The sequence below is a fragment of the Girardinichthys multiradiatus genome, chromosome 23, assembly GCF_021462225.1.
Source record: "Girardinichthys multiradiatus isolate DD_20200921_A chromosome 23, DD_fGirMul_XY1, whole genome shotgun sequence".
NCBI classification, from domain to species: Eukaryota; Metazoa; Chordata; class Actinopteri; order Cyprinodontiformes; family Goodeidae; genus Girardinichthys; species Girardinichthys multiradiatus.
The window spans coordinates 27,759,625-27,772,313 of NC_061815.1; the positions used below are offsets into that span (position 1 = coordinate 27,759,625).

The 12,689-nt window shown below is 38.0% G+C and overlaps 1 protein-coding gene across 4 annotated transcripts in view; it reads left to right on the forward strand.

The window, feature by feature from the left end:
- Window positions 1–324: 324 nt before the first annotated feature.
- Window positions 325–12,689, forward strand: part of LOC124860279 (equilibrative nucleobase transporter 1-like) — a 35,712-nt gene continuing 23,347 nt past the window's right edge. The window contains exons 1-4 of one of the 4 annotated variants that reach the window (XM_047353442.1): window positions 325–554; window positions 961–1,032; window positions 10,454–10,749; window positions 10,964–11,093. In XM_047353442.1, the coding sequence (XP_047209398.1) occupies window positions 10,563–10,749; window positions 10,964–11,093 (317 nt within the window). In that variant the 5' untranslated portion in view covers window positions 325–554; window positions 961–1,032; window positions 10,454–10,562. Of the gene's footprint in view, window positions 555–960; window positions 1,033–7,147; window positions 7,203–9,962; window positions 10,121–10,453; window positions 10,750–10,963; window positions 11,094–12,689 lie in introns of those variants that run through there. The other 3 variants (XM_047353446.1, XM_047353445.1, XM_047353443.1) reach the window with 3 other exon arrangements.

Consider the following 12,689-nt stretch of genomic DNA (forward strand, 5'->3'; position numbering starts at 1 on the left):
ATTACAAAACCTGTTGAATTACCTTAATGGTTCAAGGCAGACTATCTCTAGCATGAAGGTTTAAAACGTTTAAACTTGAGGCAGTAAATTAACTTGTACCCCAGACTGCAAACAGCTTTTAATCCACTTTTGACTTTTCCCTCATGCTTGGTTTCAATTTGTGGAAACTCTCTCGTCTAGATTTCCAAATATATTGGATTGCTTGAACAAGCGTCTCGAATAAAATGGTCTGAGTTTAAATTCATATGGAGAGGGGAAACGCAGTGCATAATATGGTCACAAGGTGGCGGAAGGGGACAAGCGGTCTTCCACTTCACTATTTCTAATGTTTCACTCAGATGTAGCAATGCTGTGGGTTTAAAAACTGCTTTTAAAGCAAATATTGCGTCAACATTCCACTTCCAAGCTTTCTTTGGCTGACGGGTCTTTTGGACCTGGGGGAAATCCGGGAACAGCGTGTGCGTCCCGCCCGCCCTATACGCGGTTCTGTGGGTCCTTCCTGTCGGCTTTCAGGGACAATAGGGCCGCTTTAGGAGATCACAACAACACACCACGTAAGTGATTCCGCCATTCAATGACATCAGAAAGACGAAGATAGGACTCAAAGCTCTGCGATCCTGATGCACGACTGCACCTCATCACCCAGCTGAAGAAATGAGCATCCAGCGAGGGCTGTCTGCTGCTAAGATCATTTAACATGTCTACGTCAAACCCTGCTCCCCCGTTGAAAAATATATTTAAATTATATTTTAAAACCTGTCTAAAGATAAAGAATCACTTTTCTTTGTAATCATATATTTTGGGGGGTTTCCCAGCAGAGAGTCCTGAGGGATCTGTGTTATCAGTGATGGGAGGGGAGGGGGTTAAATCCGCGGCCCTGTGCCTATATTACAAAGTTCATATAAAGATAAGAGGAGGTTACACCAAGTGGATAACCTCTGAGATTTCTTACTGTTACAGCTACTTACCAGCAAATTATCCCAAGAGATGAAGAAAACATGAGCTGGAAGATTAATCATGTTACAGATCAAGGTAGGACAAAGTGTCGACATTTCTGTGCAGACAGAAGAATGTAAATTGCATCGTCTGTTCCTGGAAGAAGTTGGTGATGTGTAACAATTACTTTTCTTTAAATCGCAAGTGAAAGATTCTTTGAGCTTTACTCTGTATCTTGATGCCACAACAATGATGTGCTAATTAAAAAGTGCCTTGCTAAAGTGTTCATACCTCTTGAGATTTTCCAAAGTTTTGTCACAGCTCAACGTCAAATTTTAGTGAGCTTTATTGTGATGGACCAACACAAACTGACACATAATTGTGAGGCTAAAAGCAAATAATACATGGTTTTCTATTCGGTTTACAAATAAAAGTCTGAGGTGAAATGTGTGTATTCAGCCCACCTGAGTCTATACTATATAGAACAAGTGTTTTGGGACATGTATCTTTACACCATTTGTAAAGTGAGGTTTTTGCCCATTCTTCTTTTTAAAAAATGCTTAAACTCAGTTGGATTGCATGGAAAAGGTTTAAAGATTGCTTTTCAAGTCTTACCAGAGAGTTTCAATTATTTTTAGGTCTGCACTTTGACTAGGCCACTCTAGCACACAAATATGTTTTGATATAAACCATTGTAGCTCTTGCTGAATGTTAGATTGTTGTCCTGTTGGAAGGTGAACCTCTGTTCCAGTTTTAGGTCTTTTCGTGGGATGTGAATACTTTTACAAGACTTACTGCAGCAAAGCAAGGATTTGCATTTGCAGAATGTGGAAGAAATCTAATTGTAAAATCTCTAATGAGAACGGAGCTCTTTACACCAGCGCCATTGCAGTGTTTGGACCTCTTCTGAACTGTATTCTTGTCCTTCAGTTATTGGATCACTTAGCTTTAACATGCACTCGGGTTTTTTAACTTTTTTTTAACAATGTAGATGACCAATGGGTCATCTACATTGTTACACAAGTTTATATTGTTGTTGGGAAGTGTTTGCATCCTGTTGCTCTCTAAGAAAAGTTGTGCACAGACTTTAACTGTTAATAGTATGGGCACAGGTTTGTTAGTGCACTGACTCTAATTGACAGAGCTTTAGTAACCTTCTGGGTTGTAAGTGAACCAGTGAAGCTTTTAACATTATCTGATTGGTGTTTTTTTTTTACCCTGTTTGATGTCAGGTAATTGATGTTCCACTGGATCAACCAGCTCACTTCAGTTTGGTCTCTAAAGAAAAACAGGCAGAACTACCATTCACGCAGGGTGAAACTGGGAAGTTTCAAATGCGCTTGATACCAGTGCTTCATTTTTGGAATCTTTAAAAAAAAAAAGAGTCATATACAGCACTTTACATTTCGCTTTCACGTGATAGTTAAAGGAAAAAAAACTGAAGTAGGGGATATAATAGAGTGACAGTCCCATGGTTTTATTCTATTTTGGTTTTTCTTTCTAAAAAGTATAAATATAAAACATCTGGATGTTTTGAAAGACTAGAAGTTGCTGATAGTTGCTTTTTTTCTGATGACCCCAATGAGGGGGGCATTTGACTGCTGGTTATGCAAACACAGAAACAGATGTCTTCTATGACTTCTGAGGACATGATATTTATTTGAATTTAGTGGGAATGTATCTTTTTAGTATTTTATTGTGGACTAACTAAAAGGAGTTCGTTACTTTAAAATACAAGTTATTCTTTTACAAAACTCCCTCTGCTTTTAAATGAAGACCCTAAATGTAATAATGCTTTTTACGAGATTTGCAGAGAGGATTTGGGCACCACACACAAATGCATTTTTGTTACAATGTGACACTATTTAAAGGGAAACAAACAGGTTTGCCAGCAGATGTATTGTCAAGCAGCATTATTATTTGTATCTTATCAGAAAGCCAAGTAGACTTATTTTGTGTTTGAAGTGGGCATAGACAATACTGACTTTGTAATGTGCTTAAAAAACTGGGATCTGTTTAACTCTTTTAACTGGCTGTGTAGATTACAACGAAAAGCTACCAGATGAAAACCCAGGAGGCTCTAATAAAACATCTTGTGTGCTTTCACACTCTTCTTTGAATGAAACTAATATTAAACAGCACAATAAGTTCTGTTAAATTCATGGTCACGAACATCACTGATTCCTGCTTTCCCTATTGACTTTGTCGACCTTTTGGATCAGTTTGGTTTTCTTCAACAGATCCAATTTCAGCCTGTTTTCTCTTGGACTCGGGTGAAAGTCAGTAGAACTAAAATCAGCTTGCAAGGTCCTGTCAACAAATAAACACAATTTTACCAATGTTAACCATTTATCCAGACTGTGGATTTTAGCCAACCAAAAACTGCACTGTGGGAATTTTGAGTTTGTACAACAGCAGCAGAGAGTGTGGTTTAATCTGAAGAAATAAAGCTAAGCCCAGTAAATGAAGAACCCTTTGAAGGATCATTTTTGTTTTCTGTCAATATTCCTGATACTAACGTCCATTTATAAATGGGGACTTTTGGTATTTAAAGTAGAAGTTGTTTAGGTGTTACTTTGCTTAACAGAACTATTAAATGTAATTCAGAAATGATCACATACAGTTATGTGAAAAAAAATGTTCACACATTAATTCTTCATCCTAATTTTTATTTCTGGAAAACAAAATAATTACATTCCACTAAAACATCGAAATCAAACCTTTTTGTACTTATTAAACATAAGGAAAATGTGTTTAGTTAGGACACCTTAACTTCTTTGGTGAATGCCTCCCCACATACCATGACACGTCCACCTCCACGTTTTACAGTTGTTCTGAGGCTTCTCTCCTGGAAAACTGCATTTGCTTTGTGTCAAGCATGTCCTCTCTTCTGGTGTCCAATAATTCAGTTTTAGATTCAGCAGTTCAAAGAACATTATTCTGGAAGACCTGGTCTTAGTCTATTGTCTCTTCCTGGCAAATCTCATTCATTTGTGTTTTTCTTAGGGGGCAAATGTTTAATCCTTGCAGATAAATATTGGATGATACATTTGAGCAGCGTCTTTTTGATTGTGCAGGCATGCTCTTTAACATCAACAAGTCAGACCCTACTGATATTTTATGGTTTTTGAAAACTTCTTGTAGTACCTTGTGGTCTGCTTTGAGGGTCAACTTGCTTGGACGGACAGACCTAAGCGTGTTGGCAGTTGGAACCCCTCCACTTGAACACAATCTTTCAAACTGTGGATTTGCTAATTTCACCCCCTTGAGGCCTCTTTTTATCCCTTGTCGGACTCATGAACTACTACAATTTCCTTTCTGATGGTCTCAGTCAGCTCTTAGGATATTCACATGATAATCACTATTTATTCAACAGCACACCAAACTAAATGTCTGAGTATTGATGTGCACCAGATGTAGGACCAATGTATGTAATTTTAGCAATTTTAAGTTACAACAAATGTATGGGTTTCCTAAAATATTCCTCTCCGGAAAAGTGTATTTTACAAAACCTTTTTTAATGGCCCTTTCTTCTCTTTTTTGATTTTGTTAATATTACTTGAAATTTTCAACATTGTTGGATATTAAATACAGTGCCTTGCGAAAGTATTCGGCCCCCTTGAACTTTTCAACCTTTTGCCAAATTTCAGGTTTCAAACATAAAGATATAAAATTCAAATTTTTTGTGAAGAATCAACAACAAGTGGGACACAATCATGAAGTGGAATGAAATTTATTGGATGTGTCAAACTTGTTTAACAAATAAAAAACTGAAAAGTGGGGTGTTCAATATTATTCGGCCCCTTTACTGTCAGTGCAGCAAACTCACTCCAGACGTTCAGTGAGGATCTCTGAATGATCCAATGTTGTCCCAAATGACTGATGATGATACATAGAATCCATCTGTGTGTAATCAAGTCTCTGTATAAATGCACCTGCTCTGTGATAGTCTCAAGGTTCTGTTCAAGACCAAGGAACACACCAGGCAGGTCCGAGATACTGTTGTGGAGAAGTTTGAAGCCAGATTTGGATACAAAAAGATTTCCCAAGCTTTAAACATCAAAAGGAGCATTGTGCAAGCAATCATATTGAAATGGAAGGAGTATCAGACCACTGCAAATCTACCAAGACCCGGCCGTCCCTCTAAACCTTCATCTCGAACAAAGAGAAGACTGATGAGAGATGCAGCCAAGAGGCCCATGATCACTCTGGATGAACTGCAGAGATCTACAGCTGAGGTGGGAGAGTCTGTCCATAGGACAACAATCAGTCGTACACTGCACAAATCTGGCCTTTATGGAAGAGTGGCAAGAAGAAAGCCATTTCTCAAAGATATCCATAAAAAGTCTCGTTTAAAGTTTGCCACAAGCCACCTGGGAGACACACCAAACATGTGGAAGAAGGTGCTCTGGTCAGATGAAACCAAAATCAAACTGTTTGACCACAATGCAAAATGATATGTTTGGCGTAAAAGCAACACAGCTCATCACCCTGAACACACCATCCCTACAGTCAAACATGGTGGTGGCAGCATCATGGTTTGGGCCTGCTTTTCGTCAGCAGGGACAGGGAAGATGGTCACAATTGATGGGAAGATGGATGGGGCCAAATACAGGACCATTCTGGAAGAAAACCTGTTGGAGTCTGTAAGAGACCTGAGACTGGGACGGAGATTTATCTTCCAACAAGACAATGGTCCAAAACATAAAGCCAAATCTACAATGGAATGGTTCACAAATAAACGTATCCAGGTGTTGGAATGGCCTAGTCAAAGTACAGACCTGAATCCAATTGAGAATCTGTGGAAAGAGCTGAAGACTGCTGTTCATGAACAGTCCATCCAACCTCACTGAACTTGAGCTGTTTTGCAAGGAAGAATGGGCAAGAATTTCAGTCTCTCGATGTGCAAAACTGATAGAGACATACACCAAGCGACTTGCAGCTGTAATTGCAGCAAAGGGTGATGATACAAAGTATTAACGTAAGGGGGCTGAATAATATCGCACGCCCCACTTTTCAGTTTTTTATTTGTTAAAAAAGTTTGACATATCCAATAAATTTCATTCCACTTCACGATTGTGTCCCACTTCTTGTTGATTCTTCACAAAAAATTGAATTTTATATATTTATGTTTGAAGCCTGAAATGTGGCAAGAGGTTGAAAAGTTCAAGGGGGCCGAATACTTTCGCAAGGCACTGTATGTCCAAATATGTTAAAAAACACAGTTTTTCACATGATTGTATATGTTTACAACTTTCCCGGAATAGTAAGAAGTCCTCATTCTTGTAAGTTTATTAAAACAAGCAACTTTATTCTCTTAGGGAAATTAAGAAGTCTATGTGGGCATCTAATCAGGAATATTCAAGGTATGCTTATTTGAAATAAAGGCCATAGTCGAAATTTCTGTTTGACCCATAGTAACTCTGAATTATTATTAAGAGTTCTGTCATGTGTTTTATGACTTTCGCTACTCAGTATGACAACATTATTGCCACACACATATTGGCATGCAAGGTTGTGACACTTGGGTCAAATTTCTTTTTAGGAAGTGAGTAACAGCTAGTTTGCGTGTCAGAAACTTGTTTCTTGTGATGAGGTGATCGTTGTGGGTAACCATGTGGTTGTATAAGTGGTATGATAGTATGATTTACAATAAGGATTAACTGCTGCATGTTCTTCACCCTCCAAAATCTGATCCAAAAACACGACGGCAATTAATAAAGCCTGGATTATTATGCAAAGCATCTTTAACGGGGTTTTATTTTAATATTACTATTGATGTGAAGTTTGTCAAAATTGGTTTATTTATTCTTCAAATTCATTGTATTTAATCAACAATTATTTTTTTCCTGACTTTTATTGCTATATACATTTTTTATGTTACTCTTGTCAGTTGGTGGTTTCCATAGCAACCAGTAACAGTCAGCTCCTTTTTCTGTTGCTGTCTGTTACTGTGGTATGTATTAGGATCAGCTCTGTGTTTTCTTAACAAATATGATTTTTTAACATATATTTTAGATTAATTTAAATATATATTTTTTTTCATATTCAATTTTGCCATATTTTGTAAATGGTTTAAACTGTTATTGTAATTCATGTTGTGTATTTCAGCTGTGTTTAATGTTACAACTGCTAACTGCTTTATCAAATGTTCATTTGATTACTCAGTAGTTTGTCTAGAGTTATTCCTTGTATTTTATTTAATGTATAGGGGCAGAAGCTGCTGGAGCTGCTAACCACCAACTTGTTTATTTGTCTCTTGTTAGGTATGTTTTACTTTTTGATACAAAGTAACAATTCAGTTGCCAATTGTACGATAGTCTTTGAATGTTAATTATTTGTGTGTACTTTGTTTCTTTTACCACAATATATGTATTAATTGCTAACTGTGTTAAATATAATGTAGAAAAGTGATGTAAATTTATGTTAAAACCACTATACGATCACCAGACCAGAATGTGTCTGTCGTGAAGTCAACCTGCTGGATCAGAACGAACAAGATGGGTTACACATCCATGGCCTACTGACGGATGTAATGTATCGAAATGTGTTTTGATGGATCATCTGAAACAGCAGCAGCGAATTATATTCCACTCCCCAAATGTGGATTAATGCATATGTTTACACACAGTATTATGTTTCGTAGAAATGTAGGCATTGTAATTCTGCATGCAATAGTCCACTAGATCTGGTGTTTTCAACATGAGTCTACCTGATTTCTTTAGATTATGCAAAACTGGGAGCTGCAGCAGGTTTCAGATTTGTTTATATATATATTAATACCCAGAAAGCTCATTGTATTGCTGCTTTCTATAGCAAATGTCTTAGTTATCTTACCGCCAGTAAAGGGAAACATCAAATTTGCTATCTGGATAATTGTGATCCCAATAGGGCAGTTCAAAGTATTATTCGTCCTTAATTGTTTTACCCATTTTACCAAATTATAACAAAACAACAGTAGTACACAAATCAACACTAACTGGTGCATATTTGTAAAGGATTTTGTTTGGTTTTCAACATTTTTTACAAATGAAAATCTGAAGTAAGTATGCACTTCTCAATGGTTCTGGGATATGTCTGTACCAGCTTTTCACATCAATAGGGCAACATTTTTGCCTATTCTTTGCAAAGTAACTTACATTCAGTCAGACCAAATATAGAGCGAGAGCAAAAATCAATTTTCAAGTCGTAGCACAGCTTCTCAATGGTATTACAGTCTGAACTTTGACTGGGCCTCTAATTCATGAATAGCTTTTGGTCTACACCACTGGATTGTATCTCTGGCTGCATGCTTTGGGTAATTTTTTCTGTTGGAAGGTGAACCTCAGCTCCAGTCTCATCATCTGCAGCCTGTACATGTTTTTTCCAGGATTGTCCTGGATTTAGCTAAACATATCCTTTGCCCAGCTTTCCTGCTGCTCTTGCTGGAAAACGTCCCATAGCATGATCATGCCAATGATCACGTTTTACTTCAGGGGGTGATGTGTTTAGGTTGATATATGCTAATGTGTTTATACTGAAGTTTAAACTCCACACGGGTGGACTCCATTTACTAATAATTATGTTTGAAAGCAATTGGTTGCACTGGATTTTATTTAGGGTGTCCCTCTAAATGGGGCTGACCCCCTTTTCAGATTTTTATTGATTAACATTTCTGTTAATGCATATTGAAATATTTTTTTCCTTGCATTTCACATCATCCTATCTGTTGTGTTGGTTTATCACATTCAAAAGACAGAAATTACAAAAAGTGAAAATAATTTTAGTGTGCAGGGCACATTGTTCTCTGTAGATTTTTAAATTTAATTAGACTTAAACTGATGCATATGTAAACTAGTGAAGATTTCTGTGATTAAGGCTTTTTAATATGCAGAGCTGTCATTAACCTGTAATTTTATTTAGCTAGATTTCACTTCTGACATTACTATTGTAATGTACTGTTATAGTTTTGTAAGCAGAATGTAGAAGATGCATCTGCGTTTGCAGGAGGTTTGTTTTTTACCTTCATCTCTTAATTTCTTTCCCATATTTTGGGTCATTTTTAATACATTCTGTGAAACAGTGTGGAGTTGGTGCTCTGAGCAGACAATTAATTATTTTCCTTTTATTGCATGTCAGAATTGATCTGTTGTTTTTTTTTTTTCTTAGCAAAACAATGAGTATTGACTGTGATCTTGTTGCACTGGAAGCCACATTGTCTCATTTGAGACTCATTCTTATTTTGAGTTTTTCTCCTTTCATTATTCATTAGTTTTGTTTTAAAAGGCCCCCTGTTTTATTTTTTTGATTTTTCAAAGTCTTTTCATTATTGATAATGTCTCACTCTTGCAGAGTTTTCATCACCTAATCAGATGTTTTTGAGGCAGATTTACGGCCTTGGGAACATATACTAGTCAGTACTGTGGCTAGGTCTGAACACACAGCCGGTGTTTATCTGAGCTTTATATTGCAACGTGTTCTCGTTTTCCTGAGCATCAAACTTCTCATTTGCACACTAATGAGTTCCCCTTATGATTTAATTCCATTTTGCTTTTCAATGCTGGGATCTTTTGCTGACACAAAGGGCTCATGTAGATAGAACATGGGCTCAGAGTTGATATTTGCAAATGCAAACAAAAATGCAAATACCTGAAAAACCCCAGACATTTCAGCTGCTTGTCCTGCCTGATAAAGAACACGTGTATAAATCTGCAGTGTATTTCACAGGAGATGAAAAAATTGTCTTTTTTCTTGTCAATATATACACCTTCATTTTCTCTGTGGGTCAAGCTCCATGCAGCACTCAACTTATTGTCTTTAAGTGAGTCACACGACCTGTTGGTGAAACCTGCATGACCAGTCTTCACAGCATCCCCATCTGCAGCCTATCTCATAGCTTCTGTAGCCCCGCATTGAATGAAGGAGTGTTTATTTTCACAGTTGGCATTGAATGAAGGAGTGTTTATTTTCACAGTTGTTAGTACCCCTATCGGGGCTTTCTCTGCTGCAGAGCAGTGAGTGGCTGGAAAAGGGAGAAAAAAAAAAAAACCACGTTTGGGAGGGACCAAAATGTTGAAGGGTAAAAAGAGGAAGGAGGAACTGGCTGCTATAAAGGAAGACGGATGTCGCTAGAGTTGTGGCAGTCGAGAGCATTCAGGAAGACTCTCAGAATCTTGGTTTGAGTTACCATAACCAAAAGGGAAAGGTGTGCTTCTTTTTAAATGTTTCCATGCTTTTAAAACAAAAAAGGGTTGTTTTTCATCTCATATTTGTTTTTTTAAATCATTGTCTCTGTTTCTCTGACGTCAATTTTTGTGTAGGAGAGGAACAGTAAAGATCTGAAGTCAAGTAGAATATTTATAACAGATATTTCCTCTTACAGCTATAATGCAACTTTTTCCTGTACTGCACTTTCAATCGAAAGTGCAGTACATGGCAACATTTGTTTCTGACAAGAATAGTATAGAAATTGTTTGTAACCTTTATTCCCTCTAATGAAACCATCTGATTGAAAACATTGCCTTCTCTTTTTGTTTAGTTGGTAGGAAGCAGCTGCAGAGACCGAAACCACGGGACACATTTGCACAAATGCCGGTGAAGATGTGTCTGTGAATTTTCTGCTGCTGAGTGTTTGCATCTGAGTGACCATGCCGGGGCTAGAGAACAATCTGTCGGTGCGACGCTGCCTCACCTTCGCTACGGGTCTGGTGGAGTGTCTCTGTTTTGCTGGAGCCGTGTTTGGATGGGCTTCCCTCGTTTTTGTCCTCAAGGAGGACCGTTACTTCAGCTCTCTGTGCGTTAATGCCACAGGACTGAACAGCACGCAAACTCTGGGTGAGTTTAATCTGCTGTGGATTTTAAGTTTGATTAAAAGCACTTATTATTAGTATATAATATTTTTAATGGGCATGCATATTCATCTAATACTACTGGGTTTGTCTTTCACTGTATGTTGTTATAGTTTGTTTATAAATGTCCATGTAAATGCAATAAATTATGTCTTCTTACCGTGAAGCACTTTGTGACTTACTTTCTTTGTTGGTAACAGACTGCAGTGCACAGGATGAACAGTTCTCACTGATTTTCACCATCGCCTCCTTTATGAACAACTTTCTGACGCTGCCCCACGGTTTCCTCTTTGATCGATTTGGTACCACAGTGACTCGACTCTATGGAATGTGAGTAAAACGCCTTAAATAATAAGTCAAGAATGCAACACTTTAATGCCCCGTTTTAGACCATAAAATAAAGAAAATTTGCTGGCTTGAAAAATATTTTTGCTTACAAGAACCTTAACTCAAAACCAAATTTAGAACCAAAAAATTTAGGAAAATTGCACAATATGGTGTTGTTGGGAGTTATGATTATTGATTGATTAATCTTGATCAATAATTATAATTAAAAATCATAATTTGACAAAATCAATTTCTTAACCAAAATCCTCATTTATGAATCGAGACCAGAGATGTTTCTGGTGTTGTAATTGTGGCTCAACGCCTTTGACAATTACAACTGTTAAATACTCCCTAATGATTAATAACTATTACCGGAGATGTCACTGTTTAATCGACCGTTTCTGCCGAAACGTGTGGAATTTTTAACCTTCTCTTGACTGACGAATCACTTTTGCACACAATGAACACAAAACGCCTTTTGTTATCATCTACGTGAATATTTATTGAATCACCTACTCAACATGCAAGTTCTACATAAAAGGGGTAAATTATCTAACTAAGCAAAATAAAGAAAACAGCAGTGGGTGTGTATTGAATCAACCAGCAGTTATGGCAAAATTGAGAATATGACAAAGGGGTGTGGGGGGGTAGTGGAGAGTGGGGGGCGCAACTCAGTTATTCTGACTCATAAAACTTCCCCCAACTCCTGAGCAGACAAAGAGTTATAAAGCTTTTGGCGGCAGCTAGCCAGCAGTGAGGTTGGAGACAAAAAAAAATGGGGAATTTCACCATGAGGTTATTTCAGCAGTCCAGTCTTACCGCGCACCTGCGCTTGCTCTCAGGTGGTAAAACACGCACAGAGCTAGGAGCGCAGCGGTTTCAGACATCAGCACAGCACATCAAAGTTCCAATAAACAAGGTTACATGCACATATCATTCAGAACACATTAGATTCTAACTAGCGATTCTCATCGCACTACAACCTCTGACCCTGCCCAGGTCTTCTAATAAAGAAATAAAAGATTAAAAATAAAAGATGGGTTTTACTTGGGGAAGTTTCCTTCTGGGGCAGCGAGTGAGAGGGAAAGAGGGGGGGGTTGAAGCGTTGCTGCGCGTCCGCAGTTAAACTCCAAGAAAGCGGTCAGTCCTCGTCTTCTGGCCTTCTTGACGAAAAGGAAAAATATGATCTGACCATCAAAGTCGACTTGGGATGAAACACGGGAGCGGTTCGACTCCTCAAAACTTCGTGTTCTTAGTTACGTGTTAAGCTCATGTCTTCGATCGGCAAAGTGAAATTTCTGGCCTTCTTAGTCCAGAAACCTCAGTTAGGAATTGTTCGTTGTCCAACGAGAGAGAATCAATGAATTCCGCAAGGAACTCTTCTCTTGAATGGTGCGCTTCAGTTGCTAGTCCGGTCTCCAGCAGAAGGTGGCGTGTTCAACACAGAGGCCTTCCTATATAGCGTCTTGTGACGTCAGACTTGGGACGCTCGTCATATCAGTTGCAGTGCTCGACGGGATATGTAGTAGCGGGCTGTCCTGGATACAAAATGGCTGATGCCATTGGAGAGGCACAGTGACGTCCAACAACGTGCAGATA